General features: G+C 42.9%; 1 protein-coding gene across 17 annotated transcripts in view; it reads right to left on the bottom strand.

Annotated features, from left to right (window-relative positions):
- Positions 1-25,051, bottom strand: part of CELF2 (CUGBP Elav-like family member 2) — a 571,124-nt gene that overhangs the window by 15,857 nt on the left and 530,216 nt on the right. For 13 of the 17 annotated variants that reach the window (XM_075428972.1, XM_075428969.1, XM_075428973.1 and 10 more), the window contains one exon: positions 3,995-4,126. In XM_075428972.1, the coding sequence (XP_075285087.1) occupies positions 3,995-4,126 (132 nt within the window). The remainder of the gene's footprint in view (positions 1-3,994; positions 4,127-25,051) is intronic. The other 4 variants (XM_075428968.1, XM_075428971.1, XM_075428964.1 and 1 more) reach the window with 1 other exon arrangement.

Below are 25,051 nucleotides of genomic sequence, written 5' to 3' on the forward strand. Positions count from 1 at the left end.
ATAATCAGGACAATTGCTCAAGTGGCACCTTTCTGGGTCGACCAGAGTCTGTGCCAATTAAGAGAACTGTACTGCATAAATTATACCTTTTGATACTACTATAATTTGTGTGACTAAATACTTGACAGAGATATGATATTCTTAGCCTTTCCTTAATAGAATGTCTCGCACTTTGAAGATTTCTCTTTCCCCTCCACCCCACTTCAGAGCGTCGCCGTATCCTGATAGGAGCTACTGGCTGCCACTGCTTTGAACAAACACCTCTGTCAGAGCAGGAGAGCGCCAGATATTTGTTGCATCATGGTTCCAGTCATAAAACAAAAGCTTGCAAACCAAGATGGCTTGGGAAGCATCTCATATCTAAAAGGCAGGACATCTGGAAAATGAAGATTCAAAAAAAATTGTTGTTGTTGTTGTTCTTATTGTTGTTGTTCTTATTGTTGTTGTCATTATTATTGTTGTTATTATTGTTGTTGTTATTGTTGTTGTTATTATTCTTCTTGTATCCTGAGCCTGACCTTAACCTGCTCTGACATTTTTGTACTTCGGTTTGTGTCACTGCTCGCATGGGTGTATACACAGCACTGGTTAAAGTAAAGGCTGCTGATAAAGGAGCTTGTCTCTCTCCTTTTATTAGAGTGTTGAAATAACTTGATAATAGAGGAAGCATTAGGATAACATGTTATCTTTTGTGAGTCATCAGCCTGTTCGATAAACATGCTTTGTGCTGCAGTGGGCAGCATCCTCCCCCTCCTTCCACCCAGGCTCACTAGCCCCTTCCACCAAACGCTTGCGGATGAGCAAACAGCCAGGCAGCCCTGGCTCCCCGCGCTGCTCCGGGGAAGGGCACTGCTGCAGACCTGCAGAAAGCTCTCGATATTTTTTCTATTCTCTCTTTTCACATTTTTATGAAGTTTACAAGGTCCAGCTGCAGTTACGCATCTCTGCCATCTCTACCAACGCACCTCCCTCTGATACTGAACTCTGGCCCCTTCAGCACTTCTGTGAAACAACCTCTGGAGTCTCTCATCTACGGCCTTCCACTTTTTCGAGTTACTTTACACCGTACAGAAGTGACAATGCTTGGCAAGTCTAAAGGCCTCTTAAAAGTGCTCTCCAATCACATTCAAATCTGTTGTGAATAGTTTTATCTCCATTTTACAGACACAAACATGGGGGCAGAAAGGCCGAGTGACTGCCCTGGGCTCACACACAAATATTATGTCATACCTGTCCAGCATCCTGAACCCATGGTGTTCTTTCTTAATGCAAAGAATCTCTTCCTCTCTATTAGTTTTTCCTTGTTATTCATAATTCTTTTTGTTAGTTACATTATTTAAATTTACACGCACAAAGGAGACAGTCTACTGTTCTGTCATTTAAGGTTTTAGATGCTTCAATCACAACTGAGGGAAGATTAGGTGAATCCCCAAATGTACGTACAACTGTTGATAAACCCTTGGAGACAGTAAAACATACCACACTCTATTTTCTTCAATTTTTAAGGCCTCCAGACATCTTTCTACAACACCTCTCTCTACAATGACAGCACTATCAGTCCCCACAGCCCAGTTTCTTTTTCATGGACCCAGAAAACAGATAAAAGTCTCCTTGTGAGCTCAGCCTGGAAGACATTCTCCTTGTTATTCTCACATACAGAGCAAGACACGTCTTCAACAGAAGACTACCTCTTCCAACACCTCTGGGTAAATCAATGCCCAAGCCCAGTGCCATCTTCTGATTAATTTCTGGGTTAAGCTCTGCTTGACTTGTGCTTTGGATTGCTCTTGTTAATTCCCCAATTAGAAACATGTCATTCAATTCCAACTTCTCTGCACAATTACTTCAGGAATCTCCAAGACCAAATGACGTGTGAATGTTTTTACTGGAGTGCTTATGACCATGGCATAGTGTGAAACATCAGACTCACTGAACCTGAGGTGCCCCAAAGGCAAACTCCCAGGCAGGTTTGCGTGTGAATGACTGGATCAGACATGGTCACTAGGAAAAGCGTGGGTTCATCATTAAAATAGATAGGGGAGGTGGCTGTAATTTGAACAATGCTTTCCTACCATTAGCAACAGAAGTACCTGAAACTGATAATCAGTGTCACCCTTTTGAGAGAAACAGTGCCACAACACCGGGCTGTGTTGTGGGGAGGCAGTTCCCCCTCCTTAGATCTCTCCCATGTATGTATATACACAGACAGACATATCCACATACATTTTGTAAGTGCTATACACATACAGATATGCTAGGCACGTACACTCTCTGTGTCCATAAAAACATCCATGAAGAAGACTTGGGACTGAAGCCACTGTTGGAACAAGTCCATGGAAATAATGGTGGCTTAAAACAAGCTGAAATTTGGTACTAGGCTGTGAATACGTCATTAACACTTCAAATGACACATGCAGATAAGTTTGCACACACATCACCTCAAAATACTTGCTGAGGAAATGTAACCTCTTTGCCTGTAGCTTAGCAAGCAGCATTAAAAAGTGTGCAACAGAAGGGTTCCCACGCAAAGTCAAGAGCTCACAGGCGATTCATTCTTGCTCGGTCTTTATGAAGGGGACGTTATCTTGGAGTGCTCCAGTGTGCCGGGGTTCTTAGTGCTTGTGGGAGGGAAGGAGTGGGATGCCAAACTCTGCTCTTGACATTGTGACTTCTTATAAATGAAGTAAAGCACAATGGCTGTTTATCAGGAAAGGACATTTAATGCTTTCTTAGTTATGACAGGGTCGCTCTGTTACTATGAGAGCTCATACTATGAGAGGAGGTAAGCTAGCTTTTCATGCATGCCATTTTCAGTGGCTTGCTTTAATACTAATGTAACAATAAGAAAGGACACTAACAGCTTATATTTTGGGTCCTAATATTTACTTTTCTTAAGTTGTTCTTGAGTCATATTTACTATGAGGTTGTTTGTGTGAAATACGCATGTCCTTGCCAGAAGCAAGACCTGTTTTACACAAGACCCCATGCAACCACTCAACATTGCTACATGGACATCCATTAGCCCCCTTCCTTCCCAACTCCCAACAGAGACAACCAGAGATCACAGAACAAAAAGACTGGGTGAGCAGCCAAGTAACAGTAACAAAAAGGACATCATGCAGAGCATCAGAGTGAGCAAGAGATACTGAGGAGGACATCCATTCCTGGGGGTACATCATGACGGGTCATGGACTGGCAATGACCAAATAGATTCCTTGCATTGCAAAAGCAAATGCAAGGAGCAACAGCAGCTAAAAAAACGGGAGGGGGAAAATGCAGCTGGGCAAATCTCTTCCATTGCAGGCAAAGGTGAAGTCATCATAGCAGAAAGAGTAAAAAAAATCCTTCTTCTTCAGGAAAATCTTGACCAAGGCTAAGAACAAGGAAGAATGTTCTAACAACTACCAGCATCTACCTAGCTGGAGATGCCTGGGTTTGTTTATCATGTCGTACGACAGATGTGCATGCGCTGGTATTACAAATGACTGACTGCATCATTCTCTTACACTTGCCAATTAAAAGCCAAAGACTTGCTTTCCTTTTTAAAGTATGTTGCTCTCAAGTCAATTTGATCATTCCTACAGACATTTTAAAAGGACTGCCACTGTGGCAAACACCTTTCTTATCACTAAATTTCTGAGTGAGGTTTTGTACACTGGGGGGAATAAACCTGTTGTCAGACTCCCTAGATGAAAAAGGAGCCTCTCCTATAACCTAGCTAACCCAAATCCCCGGTGACATTTCTTTTTACCTTCCATACGCCCTGCAAGAAAAGGAGTCTTTGCGCAGGGACCCAAGGGACTTCACTTTGCAGAGCAAACTACGTGAAACCAAAAGACTCCAGAACTGCATATGTACCGTGAATGGAACTAGATCAACTTGACCCCCTTATTTTGTATATAGATTAAAAATGATCATATCATCACTTTACAATTGATAGTTTTTGTGGCATGATTATTGGGGAAGGCTGTCCACCACAGCAATAAATACTCACTGTTTACGGTACCTGCTAGTGCATTAATATTATTCAGTCCAACAGTGGCTCCAGCCAATCCTTGGAGAGTACCCAGAGAAGTCAAAGAATTCATGGCCGCACCAGCTGTGGAATTAGCAGTTGATGCAGCCACTGAAAGGAAACAGAAAAGCAAGGCAAAATTAAGGCCACAGTTTGCTTATTTTAGTTGATCACAGAACAACTTTCAATAATGCTGAGCTCAACAACAGGGCTACTTCCAAGAAAAAGATAAAAAGAAAACGAGACCAACAGATCAACCTTGTTCAAGACATTATTAATGTTTGTTCATGGAAAGTGTTGGTAAGCCTTGAACTGCAAAGACTGGATCACAGCATTTAGCACTGTGCTATTATTTGCAAACATCATACAGAAACAGCCAGTACGAGATCCGTCACTTTCTCAAAAGTTTGTCAACCAACCGAGCAAGCCAGGCTGATCAGCTAACTAGGCTACTGAGATTTTATCACATTTTAAACTCTATCGTTGAAAAAGAAATAGAAATACTTATTGCAATTTTGTTATACACGAGCTTTCTGTTTTGGGCCCCAGTTGTTCTAGCAGAAATGTTAATTATTCTAAGTTAGACACTATGCCATTAATGCTCTGCTTTAGGACGCCGTACGAACATCATTTAAAGCCTTGAGGTTTACAAAAAGAAGAATGACCACCCCAATACAAAATATAACTGTTCTCCATTTTATTGCAAGCTTTTAGCCTGGCTTTTGCACATAACTAGTCACGCATATGCAGCCCATAAATGATACTATACGCTTCCCCAAAAACTCTGCCAGACGCAAGGCTGAGGCTCAGGTGGAGAAAAGGTCCTGGCTGCTACAATGCCAAGGGAATGATGAAGGCGGATGAGATGAAACCACCTAAACTACACGCTTAGGAGGAGAAAGAGACTTGGTCTCTTGACATAAGAAAGTAACAAAGCACCTTAGAAAAGAGCTATCATTTAGGATAGGTTGGATGAGCTAGAAATCTGTGTCTCTCTCATAGCAGGGCTTTGAATAACCAGTGTAGACTAAACATTTAACTTACAGGTAGGTAAAGTTACACCAGATGAATCACACCCATAAAAGCTGCGGAAGCAATTAGGTTTTTAGCTTGTCTCCTGAGCCCTACTTTACTGCATCAATCATAAAGACTTTCTTTCTTTTCCTTTAACAAGTTGCATGATCTTCTGAAAAGTGAACATTTAAAGTCAGTTTTGTTGATGATATACCAGAGGCACATTATGTTTACACCATGTTTTTTTGCTCCTATTCATCACCTAGCTATTAAACGGTTAAGATCACTTTTATCTTGATGCTCTTTTGAGCTGCCAAACACATCCGATTACTCAGTGAACCCTCAAGAAAGTGAAGTCTCTACAGCTGGCAGAATCCAGTACAGAAAGTAGGAGGCAATTTTTTTACTCTGTGGGCACACCTCAAAGCTCTAACCAACAAACCCACCAAAACCAAGCCTTCACACTCATGGGGCCTCAAAATACCAAAGACTCTCCTGGTGCAGATGAGGAGAGACTTCCAGACTCCATGAGGCGTTCTTTGTCCCTACTTCCCTACCACCTGCAATGTTAACTTGAATAATTTTATATGTTGCAGATAGAAGCAGCTTTGATTATTCAATCTCTATTCCACACAACAATAAAAGCCAATAATGTCTTTAATTAAAAAAAAAGAAATAAAAAAACAAGTGAAAAACCACTTTTGTCAGATAATGTGGGTACCAACAGAGAAGAGAGAAAAAAATCAAACTGAATGAATATCAGTGAATTCCCTGTGACCCACACTGCTCCATGTTTCTCTTCATGTTTATTAGCAGATCATTTAAATGAAGCATATAAACCTCAAATCTGAAGGATCTGATTGGCTTTGACTGGGCTGAATTCCATCTATTTCTGTTTCAGAGGATTATTATCCTTTTCTCTTGAGGAAAGACATGTATTTAAGAAAATGAGAGAAATGGGGGCTAGGAAGCTGCCTGAAAATTACATTAAAGCTCTTGGGGGCAAATAACTCCTGCAAATGAGAGCCATACGCTCATGGACTGTCAACACATCTGTTGGAGACGGCAGAAAAACCTGACTAAACCCTCTCCTCTTGGGCAGCCCACAGAGTGCGTAGTGGTGGCTATTCTCACAGTCTCACTGCTCAAACGCGTGCTTCAGGGACGGCCAGTATCCGGGGCCAACATCCCTTTTTTTCTTTTAGAATCATAGAATCATAGAATTGTTTGGGTTGGAAGAGACCTTAAAGATCATCTGGTTCCAAGCCCCCTGCCATGAGCAGGGACAACTTCCAGTAGACCAGGTTGCTCAGAGCTCCATCCAACCTGGCCTTAAACACTTCCAGGGAGGGGGCGTCCACAGCTTCTCTGGGCAACCTGTGCCAGGGCCTCACCACCCTCATGGTGAAGAATTTCTTCCTAATATCTAATCTAAATCTGCCCTCTTTTAGTTTACAGCCATTCCCCCTTGTCCTGTCACTACACACCCTTGTGCTTTTATTCATATTGGGTTTCTCTATTCTACCAGACAAACACAGAGCAGGTGCCTCAGGGATTCTCTCTTCTGAAGTTGCAATGTAGATTATCTAGTTTGTCTAAATACTGACTTGGCGTACAATCAATGTACAATACTAGCTGGAGCACTGAAGCACCTTAGAAATCAGTGTTTTGTTGCTGTGGCCATTTCTTCTGCTCAGCAGTGATCTGTCTCACAGATATACTGGGACAATGCTTTTTCCTCTTTGGCTTATTATTTCTTTGAGGAGCAAGAAACTGAACAAATTGTGTGGTTTCCATTATCTGACTGAACATTGGGTGAACAGAAATGAAGGGAGCTCCTGTTGTTAGGGCACTTGTAAAGGACAGATCCAGCACCTTGCTGGGTGAGGTTTCCTGAGAGACTCTGCACTGGTTATCTCCTTCTCTTTGACTGAGACCTGCTTGTATGAAACGAAGATGAAGACAGCGATGAGCTAAAATGCTATCATAAAGGGGCAATAAAAGGGCCAAGACACTAAGAGAGGTGAACACTTCTCACAAAATGCTGGACAAAACCAGCAGATGAAGCAATGGTATTCCTCGTTCCCCAGAAACTTAAAGGCAGATGAAACAAAAGTTGAAAGGAGGTCCTACAAGCCACGTGTGGAGGCTGAGGCCAGCTGAAAGTTTTTACCCCATGTGCTCCCAGAATATCTTCAAATCCATCTATCCTGGAATCCATCTAAAGACAAGGACTATGCTTCTCCTGTCCTTTGGCCATTTCTAGTTTCTTTCAACTAAAAAATTGTAACATATATTAAACCAAAGGGAGAAAAGAAAAATCTCATGCCTTGCGGTAGCAGCAGATGACTGCAGTACTTTGGGGCAACCTGTATAACTCCTTCGTGTCAGCAAAGCTCTTGGGCTCTACAGCTGCTCAGAGTAATGGCAAAGGAATTATAATTCACTGTCGGAATAGCGTTGTTCTGTATTTACGGCATTTAGTTGTCCAGATGACAGAAACAGACTGGGTACCTATTGAATTTATAAATTGGTTTTAATCATGTTCCCCTGCCACCAAATAAATTAAAGCATTTCACAATTCTCTCCGTCCTCCACATCAGAACATCGCTGTTGTGAGTCGAATCGCTTCATCGTGCTGCTTAATAAGCAGTAGGCATCTGCCTCCCGGTACTCAGGCAGCTGGACGTACAGAGCCCCATGCCACCAGGAACTGCCCTCTTCGTCCTACTGGTGCACCAGTATTTGGCACAACAGTCAGGAAAACCAAAACGCACAAAAAAAATGTGCAAACGACTTGATTTTCTGGTGTCGCTCTCTATCGCACACCCTCTATCCACAACACTTGGTGTATTATTTTGCTCTTTATACTGGGAACTTCATCCTTACCTCCTCAAAACCTATCTATGCCAGGGTCTCTAGATGTTTCTGGGGCAGCATTAGGTGAGTTAGCTAATACTGCAGCTACGGGGAGAGATTCAGCAGACCCGAGCTCCAGCCTGGTGAATGATGGCAGAGTGTACAATAGCTTGTGAAGAACAGAGCTGCTTTTTACCAGCTGCACTCATCATTCCCTCACAATGTTAAGCCCTGGATAAACATCAGAATGTGATAGATAAGATTTTGTCTACTCAAAGGAACATTTTCCTCTCTAACATCAGTCATTGGAATAAGCTGACAACTTTTTCAAAGAGGCTCAATTGGAGACTATTGGCAGGAGTTACGGGGTTGAATCCTCTGGCTGTTGTTGCAAGAGTTCGGACAAGATGTTCACCGTATTCCCCACTGACCTTAAAATTCTATTATGACATGAAAATAATATCCCAGCATTGGATAAAGAGGTCAGTTTAGACTTGTAAGAGTGAGGAGTTGTTCCGTAACCTGCAGAAAAATCTGCTGTTTCCTGCAGATACGCTGCATGCTGGTCACCTGCTGCCTTCTCCATCCAGACCACATACAGAGACTTTACAGAACACTTCAGCATCTTCACCCATAAGAGGTGAGAAGGTTAAAAATGGTTATTTTACTATTAGAGACCTTACTGCTTCTTCTTCATCGACCCCTCTATTCCCACATTTCTCTGTCAGCCTCACAGCCCTGCTCTTTTCTTCCAAACTCAACTCCACTTTAATAAACATCCAGAAACCTTCAAATAACACAAATGATACTATTAAGAAGCTGTGAAACAGAGAAGGGCATGGCCGCAGCCTTCCCTCAACACACCCCCAAATCACTCCCAACCCCAGCCATTTGATCTTACTGTGCTTCCTCCATTGAACTGATGATTTTTCCTCCATTGAATTGATGATGAATTTTGCTATCATCAGCTTCATTATGAATAAAGAGACTTGGCCTTTGGTTAATATGTTCTTTAACAGAGCTCTCTTTGATACAGAGAACACTTTTTCATTTGGAGTGGATGCCCTACACAGTATAGATATTTGTGTTTAACTGGTAATGTTGCATTCGTGGAGATTTTTTAAGGCTGGAAGGAGCTGGAATTTTCAACTGTTCTCCTCAACACTTTCATTTCTGCCTGTAAAAAGCTATAGCACTTTTTAGGTCAGAAATTTTTTTAATAGAAATCTAAACTAGCAATGAGCCATTTCCCTTTTAATTTAAATAACGTTTCAACACAATTCCCAAAAACTACGCCAACCTGGAAAAACAACTTGTATTACCATAAAAAATTCTGGCCACTCTTTTGGCTAGCTTATGTCCACAGAGTCATGATGATTTCCATCATCTGGATTCACATCAGCTGGAGAAACAGATTCAGGATAACAGCGTCTAGGAAAGGCAATGATGTGTAAATATTTCTTTGGCTTTGCTGTGCACTCTGTGGATGGGATTAACTTCCCCACCTTTGGCAGCCTCGTCGTTAGTTTAAGCTAGTCTAGTCAAAACTATTCTGTCTCTGAGGTTAGGAGACCTCCAACTCAGACACCTACCTCTAGATTTCTAGCTCAGGATGGGCTGAATCGCCCTCTGGAAGTGCCCCTGTTTCCGCTGACTGAGATGGTAAATGACAGTAGATGCAGGCCATTCACAGAATCACAGAATCACAGAATGGTAGGGGCTGGAAGGGACCTCTGTGGGTCATCTAGTCCAACCCCCCTGCCAAAGCAGGGTCACCTACAGCAGGCTGTAGAGGACCTTGTCCAGGCAGGTCTTCAATATCTCCAGAGAAGGAGACTCCACAACCTCCCTGGGCAGCCTGTTCCAGGGCTCCGTCACCCTCAGAGGGAAGAAGTTCTTCCTCATGTTCAGACGGAACTTCCTGTGCCTCAGTTTGTGCCCATTGCCCCTTGTCCTGTCGCTGGGCACCACTGAAAAGGGCTTGGCCCCATCCTCCTGACACCCACCCTTGAGATATTTGTAAGCATTTATAAGGTCCCCTCTCAGCCTTCTCTTCTTCAGGCTAAACAAGCGCAGCTCCCTCAGCCTTTCCTTGTAGGAGAGATGTTCCAGTCCCCTCATCATCCTCGTAGCACTCCTCTGGACTCTCTCCAGTAGCTCCTCATCTTTCTTGAAGTGGGGAGCCCAGAACTGGACACAGATACTTTAGATGGGGCCTCACCAGGGCAGTGTAGAGGGGAAGGAGAACCTCCCTCTACCTGCTGGCCACGCTCCTCCTAATGCATCCCAGGATCCCATTGGCTTTCTTGGTAGCCAGGGCACACTGCTGGCTCATGGTTAACCTGTTGTCCACCAGGGCACCCAGATCCCTCTCTGCAGAGCTGCTCTCCAGCACGTCCACCCCAAGCCTGTACTGATGCATGGGGTAAAGAGAGGAAAGGTGTTGGGGGATGGATCCTGCCCGTCCTGTTGGCCACACGTTGTGTTAACAAGCTGGCCATCTGCAAGCGAGGGGTCTGCTTCCATCATGCAGGCAGGAACCGAAGTCAAGTCGTGCAAACTCAGGAGGTCGAATGTGATCACCTCCATCAAATTTTGGGCTCTCACTGTCGCTCTGAGTAAAACGACCTGTTCCAGTCACACAAGTACCACTATGATTTAGCAGAGAGGTGATTTGCAGTGTGTAGTCGACCCCATTCTTTCCTTACTTTTTTTGCTAAATATCTAAGTAATAAAGAAGTCCAATGACTTCTCAGCAAAGCCATATAGCACAGAAAAAAGGGGTCTCTTGGGAACTCCATACTATATATGCTAATTTGGCACTATTTTCCTTACGAGTGGTGATATGAAGGCTGTGCACTCTCTCTGCTCCTCTTCACCCTGTTCTGTTCCCTTCCTCGTCTTCCAGCACTGGCATACTGTCTGGAAATGATACACAGTCATATTACAGGTCCTGCACTAAGCTATTAAGAATATCAGGGAGGCATTTCAAAGATTTTTAAGTCAAGTTTCTTTTTGAAAATCTTATTTTGGTTTTAGGACCAAAATAGGAGAGAACGGGCAAAGAAAAGCAAGGGCAGCTCCAGCTCTTTGCCTGCATGGAGGGTCGCTGTGGACCTTCACCCACACCATCCATGTGAAGAGCAACTAACGTTTCTGGTGCAGAACCAGCTTTCTGGTGCTGCAGGGCTTCATGGCAGCTCCAAGACCAGCTTAACTATGCTGGGGCTTTCCACATAGACATTCCCAACGATAACCACGTCAGCCCTGCTGACAGCTTTCCTTCAGGCAGCTCTCGGTTACATTACACAACTGCCTGTCACCACTGAACGCAGGGCACGACGGGGAGCATCAGCTACCTGGGGGTCTGTGCTCTGGTCACATCCTGCTCAGTCAGTTGTAGAGGATGGGCACGTGTTAAAAAGAAACCACACTGCTCGGCTGTGAACCACAACTTTGTTCTTGTTGCTTTACTTAATGGAGAGTTTAAACAACTCAAAGTATTTTGCTCCAGTTAAGACGGCATCGTAGCGTACCAGGGATCTGTATCACCCACAAAATTTAAGGTTCAGTATCTGACTTTAAGCATGAGAATTTGCAGACAAAATATAGATCTGACTTCATCTGCTCCTGACTAAATGGCTGCCATTCAGAGGGACACAGATGGGCAGAGTTGGCCTGCACCTGGGAAGGAATAATCCCCTTCAGTCAACACAGGCTGGGGATGGATGGACTGGGGAGCAGCTCTGCTCAGAAGGACCTGGGGGGGTCCTGGTGGGAGATGACCATGAGCCAGCAACGTGTCCTGGCAACAAAGAAAGCCAACAGCATCCTGGGCTGCTGGAACAGGAGAAGAGCCAGGAGGCCCAGGTGATTTTTCCTCTTTACTCAGCACTTGCTAGATGATATGTAAATACCACCTCCAGATTTGGGCTCCTCATTGCAAGGAAAGCATTCATTAGCTGGATGGAGTTCAGTGGAAGGCCAGAAAGACGGCCAGGGTCTGGAGCACTCATCCTGTAACAAGCTGAGCTTTTTCAAGCTGGAGAAGATATGGCTTCAGGTGGACCTAAACATCCCCCCAGTACTTATGAGGAGGTCATCAGCTAGACAGAGCAGTAATGCACGGTGGGAGGATGATAGGTAAATTCAAACAAGAGAGGTTCAGTCCAAATAGAAGCAAAAACGTTTGTACTATGAGGACTGTTAAGCACTGGAATGGGTTACCCAAACTGTCCAGTCCATGCATGTCCTTGGAGGTTTTCAAGACTTGACTGGATCAAGCCCTGAGCAACCTGATCTCACCTCACACCTGACCCTGCTTTGAGCAGGGGGTTGGACTGCAGACCTCCTGTGGGACCTTCCAACCTTGATTATTCCATGAACCTATGAAGAACAGAATGGTGTAGTGGAAAAGTAGAAAACAGGTGACACTGAGTCAGAATGCCAGAAAGCTTAAGAATGAAGATGTGTTAGCAGAAAACTGAACAGGAGATCTGGCTTCTGTTCTTGGATCTGTTGACAAGAATAGACGTTGACACCGAGTATGCCACTTCACTCTTGGCTGTGCTTCTGGTTCTAGTCTGCCACCACTACTTTGTCCAGGGCTAGATCTACATCTAACAAAAAGAGGTCCTGACCTTGGATGATTCCTTGAGATTTTAGATTCCTTAGTTTCCTTTAGATTTAGCAATGTATAACAGAAAATAAAATCATAATAGAAAAATGGAAAGAGAGGATATAAAGAAATTAGGCAAAGAAAGTAAATGCAGTAAAAAAAATAAAAATTATTTTAATACTTCTAGCACCTCCCCAGTCAGTGACATAGAAAAAAAAATTTCAAGAGTTGGGGACAAAAGGAAAAGAAATATTAAACCCAAAGTAGAAATCTCTAATTTTAGCAAGTTGAATTTAAAATCTTTGTTTACTACTCAAAATCTCTTGGGCCAACAGAACATTCCATTGTCCCTTTGTTAGTAGAAGAGGGATAATAAAGCTAAGAGACAACACTGGATTTAAAGATAACCAGATTAAGGCTGCTTTCTCTGTTTTCTTTCTAATCTTTAGCTGCAAAACCCAGCGATGTTTGGAACACTGTCTTGCAAACTGTAGTATCTAACCAAGATGAATACCTGCAGGCCTGAATGAAAGGCTAACAACATTGGACAAAGTTTAGTTGTGTTGGAGAAAGTCTATGCAAAGTTTCCAACTTTTGTTGGAACAATAGCTGTTCCAGCTATAGGGTCAGTACTGGGCCCAGTCTTGTTTAAATTCTTCATCAATGACCTGGATGAAGAGTTAGAACGTACCCTCAGCAAGTTTGCTGATGACACCAAACTGGGAGGTGTGGTAGATACACCAGAAGGCTGGGCTGCCATTCAGCGTGACCTGGACAGGCTGGAGAGTTGGGCAGAGAGGAACCTGATGAGATTCAACACGGGCAAATGCAGGGGCCTGCACCTGGGGAGGAACAACCCCATGCATCAGTACAGGCTTGGGGTGGACCTGCTGGAGAGCAGCTCTGTGGAGAGGGACCTGGGTGTCCTGGTGGACAACAGGTTAACCATGAGCCAGCAGTGTGCCCTGGCTGCCAGGAAAGCTAATGGGATCCTGGGGTGCATCAAGAGGACTATGGCCAGCAGATAGAGGGAGGTTCTCCTTCCCCTCTACACTGCCCTAGTGAGGCCCCATCTGGAGTACTGTGTCCAGTTCTGGGCTCCCCACTTCAAGAAAGATGAGGAGCTACTGGAGAGAGTCCAGAGGAGAGCTACGAGGATGATGAGGGGACTGGAGCATCTCTCCTATGAGGAGAGGCTGAGGGAGCTGGGCTTGTTCAGCCTGAAGAAGAGAAGGCTGCAAGGGGACCTAATAAATGCTTATAAATATCTCAAGGGTGGGTGTCAGGAGGATGGGGCCAGACTCTTTTCAGTGGTGCCCAGTGACAGGACAAGGCGCAATGGGCACAAACTGAAGCACAAGAAGTTCCATCTGAACATGAGGAAGAACTTCTTCCCTCTGAGGGTGACGGAGCACTGGAACAGGCTGCCCAGGGAGGTTGTGAAGTCTCCTTCTCTGGAGATATTCAAGACCTGCCTGGACACGGTCCTGTGCAGCCTGTTCTGGGTGACCCTGCTTTGGCAGGGGGGTTGGACTAGATGACCCACAGAGGTCCCTTCCAACCCCGACCATTCTGTGATTCTGTGGTCTGATTTACAGCATCTTCTTTTGGTTGTGGTACTCTCTTAAACAGAGAAGACAGGCACCCAACTGCAGGAGGTTCTTAGGTAGCGGGGAATCTGCACCACCAGTCTGGTGTTATGTGGGATTCTGTCCAGATCTGATCTTACATACTTAAGATCAAGTGATTAAGGTGTATTCTCTTTACGTAGCACTAACAACTGGTTGTTTTAAAGAAATGGAGGCCAAAACCTTTCCTCCTAAACACGTGAATTAAATGTCTCCTACGGAAAAGTGGAGCGATTCACGTAGAGTAACGACGGAGCTCATGAAATGAGGATTATAAACATGGGCGTGGGAGAGAAGTGGGTAAGTCAATCACAGCGCCCATGTGACACTGCTCTCAGGAATCTGCAGTTGTGTTTCTGTCTGCGTTTCTCAACAGGCTCTGACTGCATAAGGAACATTTTAAAGGGGAAGAATAATTAAGCGATGACAGAGGCATCATCATTATTAGATAATCACAACCCAGGGGCATTAACAAACGCTGAGTGTCTCTAATCCCATGGGGTCTAATTATTCTGTGATAATAACCACACCTCCAAGTTTTAATTTATTCTTGTGGAGAATCCGGGGAGGGGGAGGTGGGGGGAAGGGGGGCATTTTAATATTTTTGCTGAAGGAAGATGCAGTTGGCCTTTCAAAAGGGCTCATCAGTATTCTAATCTAACTAACGCATGTGATTGGCATTAAATTGTCTGCCCTTTGCGGTGATCTCCAGCCAATCCGAGTATTCACCCTTGCACAAACCAGTGGTCTCTCCCATTCACTAACACAGCACCAGCATGCACTGGTTCTGTTTCCTGGGGTAATTTTTGGCAAAGGAGAGGTGGATTTTCCTAGTCTGAGAAGGTTAATTCTCCACAAGGTCCTCTGACAAAGACATTGCCATTTGGAGGGAGAGAGAAGTAAAAACTTGCTTATTTTCTGGTATCTTGGAACTGCTGTCTGACATGTCAAAAAGGAAGATTCTAGTAAGTTGAAGTGCTCTGCCTATGCCTGGATAGAATAAAATAGAAGTGACAGACACACTCCAGGGAAAGAGCACCAGAAAAGCAAGAGAGCAAGAAAGAGTCGGGGGAAACAAGAATGACAGTAAGGAAAGACATCTACTAACATCACAGCCTTTCTCAAGGAAGTCAGCGTCCCTCTACTACTTCATTACTCACAGGCGAACAATTCCGATCAAGGACTGTCCATATCTTTTCAGGGTACAGGAAAAGAGCAGCACCAGTAAGGAAAGGAGGAGGGGAGAGCAGCATCCACTCCACACCTGGTCGCTTCTGTGTGTCTGTGTGCATGCACGTGCAAATGAGACGACGCAAGACAGAGCGGGAGAGGGAGAGGAGGAGAGGAGTCTCTCCCCATGGCGATCCTTCTGGCTGAAGCTGGCTTTCTGAAAACAGCTTTGTATTTTACAAAGTCCTTTGAGTACATTCACTTATTCAAGAAAAAAAAGAAAACAGGGATGTGAATCAATTCATCTAAATTCTTTGCAAATTCAGAAGAAGCCAAGGTCTTGAAGAACTGAGACTAACTTCAGACTCACAAATCCATACTCTTCAGTAGTGCATTGGTCTTTGAGAGCTCAGGAAGCTCTGGGAGCTGGGGACAAGTGAAAATCAAGGTCATTTATCTTAATCACTTATGTCATTTATGTTAAAGCCTAACTTGACATTTCTCTTTGCTTTGAAATTACAAGGACCTTCCACAGCAGTGCAGAACAGGAGGAGAAAACAGAGCACAGAAAAGTACTACAGGTATGGCAGGCAAACCTATCAGCTGGTTATTTTTGTAGTTTTCTGGTCTCACGTACCATACGTTTCCTCCAAACCTATCTATACAACACAAGGTATTTTAGGAAACAAAGGTTTATTCACGGGGCATATCTTTGTGAATCCAGGTTATTGTGTTTAAGGGTACATTTTCTGTGAGATTAGGAAGATGGAGAGAGAGAGAGAGAGTGAAAAGCAAGTTAATATTCTGGAACAATTCCATACTGATGCTTCTGTCTTGTTGAAATGTGTTGCTCAGTGAAGACATCCACCTCTAGTGTAAACTACAAGTTACACATCCTTTTCCAGCACTGTGCCTGCAACATATCATGCATTCTTCCCAGCAGACCACAACGATAAATTGCTTTTGGCTTTGGGTGGGACGGACTTTCAAGAGAGGCTGGGGAAGAGAGTAGTAAGGCACAGTGGACTGGCTTGAGTTAAACTTCATAGTGCCCATTAGATATTTCCAACTGTACCTCGAACTGAAATCAAACCAAACCGAAGCCCCACAATAAGAAGAAAACAAAGAATAATTACTGAGAATTTATGACTCTGTTTTACTCAGTGGGGCCAAGGGCTGTGGCCTGTGTTCACCGAAGCACCACTGAGTTCACATCAAAGCCAGAGCATTAACATTTCTACAGAGACCTTCCAGCTGTGCTCCCATCTTTATTACTGCTATCTCACACAATCTGGAGCGAGCTACTGTTCAGGGACTCATGCCCTAGTGTTGAAATGACCTCCAAGTGGAGCCATACAGCATACAACTGCCTCTAAATCACTTTCCAAAGAGTTTCTGATCTAGAATCAATACGGCTCTACTTCAGGCCAGGATCTCCTGCCCGGAGTAAAGGCTCCTTCACACCACCCCCATGTGGCTGCAACATCTTTGAGATACTTTCACCACTAAGTAAAAACCAACAACAAGCAGTAGCATCTCTCCATAAAAAAAAGTCAGTAGAGTCCAAGCCTATATAGTTCAAGGTAAGCAATGTTTTTGTTGCAAGAGTGCATATATATGGCAATTCAAATTCTAGTACTGGGGAGAGGATGGCCTGATTCATCTTCTTTTTCACCTCTCTGATACACCTGTCTCAGAAACAGGTAAGTAGTCCTTAGGAGGCGTTTGTCTTTGCACTGCTGCAAGCTGTGCCTAGATTTGTTTACTTCAGACACTCAGGAGTCCTATCCATGGTATTTTAGAATGGAGATGAGATGATAAACTATATATTAAAAACTTCAGTATGTAGGTAAAGGAGTTATGAGTCTAGAAAGTGCATGAATAATATTTTCCATGGAAGAAGGGATTTTTCGCGGGCTGTGCAAGCACAGCCTCACTGTAACAGCACACCACAAGATACAGCCATTGACCTCTGGAAGCCACAGAACTCGAGGATTATCTTGTCTCACGCAAAATTACTCAGCCAGGTCCTTTGCAGACCATTAGTGAAGTCATACGTAGTTCAATGTGGCACTGGTTCTTTTCATTCATATTGCACATTTTTTTTCCGTGAACAGCAAAGGCGGTCAAGGGTTTATTTTATTTGGTTTTAAACTCATGCAGTTGTTGGAGACATTTTTGTTTGGCCAATGCATAAAATAAATCAGCGGCCCCATATTCCAACAGCTAGCTCTTTTCAGACAAGGCTGAAACAATTAGGTTAAAGACCTTCATAAACTCTAATTCCCATTATGTTCCACAATTTATTCCCCCTTAGGAAAACAGACCATGAGTATCCACGGACACGCACACAATTCAGCAGCGCTGAAGGAGCAGTGCTGGCAGTAGTAAACCTTAAATAGTTGAAAGCTCCTTCAAGTGCATGATTTTTGCTAAGATTTACATTATTTCCCCAACATCATGCCCTTCAGCATTTCCTGGGCCTGGAACTTCTTGTAAGATATATAGCATGTAAGCTCACCTATCTACCTGTGTAGCCAAGCTGATAGCATCATGTTTCTTTAGTAGAAAACAAGCCCAAATGAACTTGAAGTAGTACTTCCCACCGAAAGAAAAATAGCCTTTTTTACAAACTGGGATTCTTGTGGCTTGAAACAGAGATTAAGAGTGGGGTAGAGAGACACTTATAAAATACAATGTATTAAAAGCGTTGTTTGGACACTGCAAGCAAACCAAATCCTGAAATGTGCTAAGGCAACGGATTTAATACTTTAGGAAGATGACAATGTACTAATGGTTAAAAATCAAACATGCCTCCTGTTGAATTAGATCCTGCTAATCCATGGTTTAGTACTGTACACTGTTTCCTAAAAAAACCTAAAGAATTAACTAGCACAATGCTTCACTGAAAAATACGCACGCGTTTCTGTCCTTCAGCATACGACTTTGGTATTTATGGAATGCTGAGGAAACAGCCAGAGATTTCCGTGCCAGAAATTCATAAATTGGTAACGTTCATTCTAAAAAAGAGGCAAGAGGCTTTCGCAAAAAGTCTCTTTCTGCAGTCGTCGGGCAGCCTCGCGCTTCTCCACTGAGCGGGTTTGCCCACCCTAAGCCCAGCCGCTCAGCTTCCCCAGGATCCTGCACGCTGAACTGATACAAACCTGTTCGGAAACCAATTTGCTAGGAGAATATACAAAGAGCTGTTACATTTCAAGGGGCAAATACTCAAACAGGTCATTCCAGTTAATTGATGGCCTGTTTGGTGCCATCGGCATCCTTCAGGTTATCGCTGGCTCTTTTTTGCAAATGAGGAGACGAGGGAGAGACAGAGCTGTTCCAGGGAGGCTCTGTGGGAATTCATCACCCTTCACGTCGCCTTTTACTGTACCGGGACTCTGGGAGATTTTTAGCCACAATTCCTACTCTTCTCTTCTTTAGTCATTTAAGACACTTTGAAGCGCTATTAAAAATACAAATATAGGTCAAAAATGCATGCCCAGTTTCCTATTTTTGGCTCCAACTTGTGTTTGGAAGCCTGCTTAAGGGTGACCTAATTATCAGATGGGCTTAGTACCAATGTATCTCTCCAAGAAGCAGCATAATCTCCGGGCACTACGAGCAGTCAAAATCAATTCACTTGTTCAGGAGTCTAACCACAGACTCAGAAACTTCACACCACATGGGTAAGCCCGGCTGACACACAACAGTTCAGAAATACCCTTCTCCCATCACAAATCTCCTTGAACTACACAGTCAAGTGAATGGCACTGGGTGGTGGACATGCTAAGGCAAGATCTTCTTCCATGTCTTCCTTGCAAACACATACTTACAAAACACTGTTGCTGAGATCAGGGTTCAGGCATTGAACTGCTCTGTGCTCAGACCACTACAATAACGGTGCCAACAGGGCAACTAGATTTGAATAAAAAATTGAAAACCACACACTTGGGTTGTTTAAGCACCCATCCAGGTGTACTGTATGTACACCGGAGTTACAAACCTTTATTTAAGATATGTGTTATATTCATCAACTGTATCTTTATCCTAAAAATTATGAACATTATAGTAGGGAAGTTTTATATGTGCTGCAAAACTAATAAAGCTTTTTAAAATGATTTTATAATCATGGCACCTTATTTTAAATGATTTTATAATAACAGAACCTGCATTAATTCCACATGAAAGGGTACAAAAATAATCAATTTGAACTACAGTATGAAAAGTGCCATTCTGCATTTTAAACTGATCTTTCGCAACATGAAACCTCCACCTCAATTCATTCTTTCGCAAACTGTCAGACCTTCCTACACACCTACTGGAAGGGTTATTTTTGGATCATCCTGGAAGCAAATCACAGCGATCTCAGTGGGAGTACTGGCCTCTAACAAAATGTCACGGTGGCAGACTTGCAGCGCTGATTGGAGAAAAACGTATTGTACTGAAGTGAACAAAAAGAGAATCTTTTCAGAATGATTATTTGAACATTCTTCACTGCTCCTCAGTTGAAGCATCTTGTATATTCTAAAAAATCTAACATTTCAACAATTGTGTTCCCAACATGAATACCTTCAACTAACAAAGACAATCTTTGTGCTATATTAGGGGGTAGAAAAAATTATGAACCACGGATGCTAACTATAAGTTCTAATTCCCTGCTTTTACAAGGGGGAAAGGATGAATTAATTCTTACAGGACAGGCACTGTAATCAGGTTTTTTTCTCTTTTTCAGTTTATTCTATACTTCACAGACTTCCTTTCTTGGGGTTGTTATTCTTCAATGTCAGCATCTGTCTGAAAATGAGTATTTTTAGACTTTTGTGCTAGGGAGAGCTTTTTTTTCAACATAAGAGTTAATGGCTGAATTCTGATATCATATAGCTAAAGCTAGGCTGGATTTTAAGAGGACATTAAAGAAAAAAAGTCTTTCTACACTGACAGTGTTTTTTTGCACAAAGATTTCTTCTTAGGTTTACACAGCAGGTAAACATGAAGAGCTTTTTTACTGAAGCATGAACAGCTAGTTCAGCTGTGTGAATAAATAATAGTTTGGAGACTGAAATAATCATGAAAATGTCCTGGAAAATCAAGGCTCCTATGTCTGAAATGGAATTATCTTCTGGTTTAGCAATTCTGTCCCCCCACAGCTCAGAAGTTATATTGTGTGTGCTTATGCAGATAAATTTGGATGTATAATTAGATGTTTCGTCTCTTCATTTGCACATAGAAGGGCTTTCCGACTGGCTACTGAAAAAACATTTATACATGAATTTTAAGAATCAAAACTGAAATGAGCTCACAGAGGCTGTGGAAGCTCCAGCCTTGGAGATCTTCAAACCTTGACTGGACACGGCTTTCACCAACTTGCTCTGAGTGGTCCTGCAGTGAGCAGGAGTCTGGAGCAGAGACCCTGGGAAGTGTCTACCAACTGATGTGATTCTGTGACTCTAACTTCATGGCATTAAACAACAAAAATCCATGCAGTGATGGAGAAGGGCAAGATGACAAAGTAATCTGGTGCCCAAAACCCCACTTCCACATTCTTCCTGTGAGTACAAAATATTTTTCTGCTGTTGCTTAACATCGGTTTGCAAAAAGATCATGAGCTTCATTGCTCCTGCTATCAGGAAATATTTTACAGTGCCATATCAACCTTGCACCACCCAGGACAGTCAGAATAAACATTATTATCATCGGGAAAATTAGGGTAGCGGGTCAACTGAGGCAAACAAAATGTCAGACAGTGTTAGAGGCAGATACTGTGATCCTGAGCTTGTATGACCCTCCTGCATGGCCACCTCCAGGCCGTCCCACCACCCACTGAATTAACCGTCCATCTCGGCAGGCTCCCTGCGAGCTTGCTGCTAGTCGATCCACGGGCAGGATGTGTCAAGGACAGCCCGTAGAGGAGAGGACCAGGTTCCTGCCACTCCGCTGAGAGGCACCCTGCCGAAACGGAGAAACTGGGCCCAGTCAAAAGGAAGTTGAGATAAACTGGTTCAGACAAGCCGGGGCCAGGTAAAAGCGACACCAGCCCAAATCCTTACGTTATGAAGTACAACAGGTACCTGCCTTTACAACAGGAAAGTATTCTAAGTGAGTGAAACGCAAAGAAAGTGAAGAATTAATTAACTAAATAGAGGTGATTAAAGTAAATAAAGGAAACAATTATCATATCAAAATAATAGACAAGAAAGATGATTAAATGAGTCTTCAAAAGACCCGTGAGGAACTCATGAAAGACACAATATGCATTTACCTGGTTTTTATTCTTTCATGATTTCATTTTCATTTTTATTCACCACCATCTGATAATTGCAAGAAACAGTTACTTTAACCATGGGCAATTTAAACCATTTTAATTTTTTTCCAGGGCCAAGAGACAAAAGAACCTATTTCTTGCCTGAGGGGATTTTTACTAAAATGAAAGCTTAATCTTTCATGTTTTTTTAAGCAAAGGCTTTTAAAAAATCATTTCTAACAATGCTATAGGGAGAGACTTCCATGGGTATGCAAAATTGAAATTATAAATTTACAATTATAAAAAAATTAATAGTTTGGGGGATTGCATTGTCTCTGTTCTTTCTGAATGAATACTGTTTCAAGCTTAAGAGCAAGTATTTAGCGCACGGAGGAGAATGAGCGTCCTTAGTCTCTCTTGCGGTCAAAGCTATTTAGTAAGAATGTACGAAAGATCATTGGAGTTTAATTTGTTTGGAAATATGTGATTGTATGAACCTCGAAGAAGGAGTTTCACACAGATTGAACAGTCACTATTAGATGCTGAGTATTTTTCTCTTCTTTTTGAATATATTGCAATTAGAAGCCAGCAGCAAAACTTGACATCCTCAAATATCAGATGCCCTGTTGGTTCCTCTTTTCCCGGCCTGTTTTAATGTGCTGCCAATGCGTCAAAGTTGGTCTGACCACCATCCCTCCGTAAAAGTTTGATGCACTGAAGGTTGCTCAAGCTTATGTACGAAAAATTCAGTCGCAAGATGAATTGTAACTGTAGTAACCACCTTTTGAGGCTCTTATGACACGTCTACAAAGGACGGAACAAGAGCTCTTGGTCAAAGACTGATTCAGAAGAGATCTTCGGGAAAGATGCAGTTACATATGGGTAGAAACATAGATATCATTTATGTGGCTGCAATGGTTTAAGGCATATTAGAAGTATATGCTTATGCCCATCCCTGTTCCTTGCAGTATTTTGGCTTTAACAGCATCAAAAACAGGATTAAATTTAAACATGTACCTTTGCACTCTCCTAAATCTGGGCAGTTTTCTGAACTGAGAAATATTAACTTAATGCATTATCTGGAGAGACACAAACATTTCTTCCTAGGCTTAGTGCAGGCTTTGAAATCAGGCAAAATAATTTACACTTACGAAACACAACAAACTGAAGTGTTCTATTAAAAGAAAACTAGACCAAAAAAATACCCTGAAGGCCTCCAAATATCCACACATTGAAAGGCAGATTTAAATGTTTTCTGCCAACGTATTTCATGTTTTAATGGAAATACTTTGAGCTACTATGAAAAGCTTTATCGAACTAAATTCATTTTCCATAGAGCAGAGAAGAATCATTGAAGATATTATTCAAGTTTACAAAATATTCAATAGGGTGGAGAATGTGGAACCAGATAAGAAAGGTTAAACTGAAGGACATTTTAACAAGGCTTGATTTTAGGTTGGTTGTGCAACATAAATAGGTCAAATGACATATCAGATAAAGACTTCGACACGCTGTTGTCTAATATTAGAAACAGTTGTGTACAGCTACTATCGATAACACTTTTGAAAACAATTGCCATTCTGAATACACTATTTCAAAGGCTAAACGTCCAGAATTTTTTGAAAATAAGACACCTTTAATACGTTAGCCGAAATCATTAACCTCTTTGGAAAAACCCTGCTATCTTTTCTATAGTACAACCCTAAACAATACTAAGCTCTCGTTATCCCAAAGAAGTATCTGCCCAGCCTAGGTGAAGCACCTTTCTAACCATGTGCCTCTGTAGACTTGGACATCAGATGAAACCACCTTCCGGGTACTCAAGGAGCCTTGAGACCGGGTTAAAAGAGGGAAGAGCAAGTCAGCCACGCTGGATAAGAAGATTGCACTGGAGAGGGAGAGAGGAAGATGTGGACCTTCAGGATGAATCTGAGTTCTGTGCTCACACGGCAAGACAAAGAGCACGACAGAAACACGCTGCTGCTGCCCGAGGTTCTGGTGCCGCTTTGCTGCAGAGCAGCAACGATCAGGAAAGTTTGTTTGGAGCCGCTTTGCACCGCAGCACAGTACACTGAGTTGCCCTGAGAAACCTCACAGATGGCTGAAGAAACGCTGAGCATGCTTTGGGAAGACGGGCTGCCCAGCCATTGAACAGCTCAACTGCAGAGTTATTGCAGAGCGTGCATGAAATGCAACGTTTCCGCTCCTACAAATGGGTGACATTTAGACAGGAGCACTGCAGAAACACTGACGCTGAGATGAGCCTTTTTGCAAAGCGTTAAGCCCCAGCTCCAGGACAGAGGGGAGAGATTATTCAGATTTAAAAAGAATAAATCAGCAAACCAAAATTATTTTCACCCAACCTGTTTGTCAGAGATGTTGCGAATGACTGTTCTTTTTAGGTCGAGACGAGGATCCCACCAGAAACAGGAAAATGCTGCCCAAGCTTAGTATTAGCCAAGCTGCCTTCCATTTAACCTCTGCCCCAAACAAACAATAAAACCGTAACATAACGGGAAGCGTTGGCCAGCTTTAACACCCGGCGCCACGCTCGGTCCCAGCCCTATTGTGCAGTGAAGACTGTTTTCCCTACTGATGAGCTCAAACCGTCTGCCATGAATTACTTTTTCATGGGGAATAAATACACACTCCAACAAGATTAAACACAAATGTTCTTTAGTGGTGTCTAAAATAATATGAATGTTTTTTAGAACCGCAATAAACACACTTCACGATGCAAATAATTACACCCTGCAGCCTTTATGTAAAGATAAGTGGCCGGATTCTTGACTCAGCTACATCACTGTAAACCCAGAGTAACTACATCGAATCAGCATCTCTCTCCACGGATTCTGGAGATGCTGAAGTGTTACTGAACTCTGGATTTGCCCTGAGTTCTCTCTACGGTTTGGCAGACAGTGAACATGTGTGGCTGAAAGTCTACATGTTGGTCATGAGGGCACCACCACCTTTTATCCTGTCCCTTACTCCCTCATAAATCTGTCTTCTGCTCAGTGCAATGAAGTCAGAATCTGGCTGTGTATTCCCTGTGCATCTGACATCACTTCTGTAACTGTATTCTCAGTTAGGACCAGAAGAAAGCTCAACTGAGGCTACAGCAAGAAAAAGAAGGAAAAAAAGAGAGGACTTCACAAAAAATTTATCAATGGTAAAGGCAATATGTGCACAATGCACTGGGAATCAAAGACTGGTCTCTCGGGGATTAAAAAGAACCACCTCAGCTGATCTTTCTGTAGGATGGGAAGGACTGGCTTGTGTTCTGAATTCTTTGTGAAAAGCATAATTTAATTTAAGTTTTCCATGCAACTGTCATTTTCATGTAGTTTTGAAAGTGGTCCATTAGGCTTTAATGGCCCCTGAAACGAGCCTGGAAAGGTGAACATGCCCACATTGGACCACCTGAAAAATGAGTTATCTGCTTCAAAATAACAGCACCAAAAATGTATTCAGCTATTAACAGGGTCTTCAGAATTTATACGAGCACA

The sequence above is a fragment of the Opisthocomus hoazin genome, chromosome 8 (genome assembly GCF_030867145.1).
Source record: "Opisthocomus hoazin isolate bOpiHoa1 chromosome 8, bOpiHoa1.hap1, whole genome shotgun sequence".
In the NCBI taxonomy this organism is placed as follows: Eukaryota; Metazoa; Chordata; class Aves; order Opisthocomiformes; family Opisthocomidae; genus Opisthocomus; species Opisthocomus hoazin.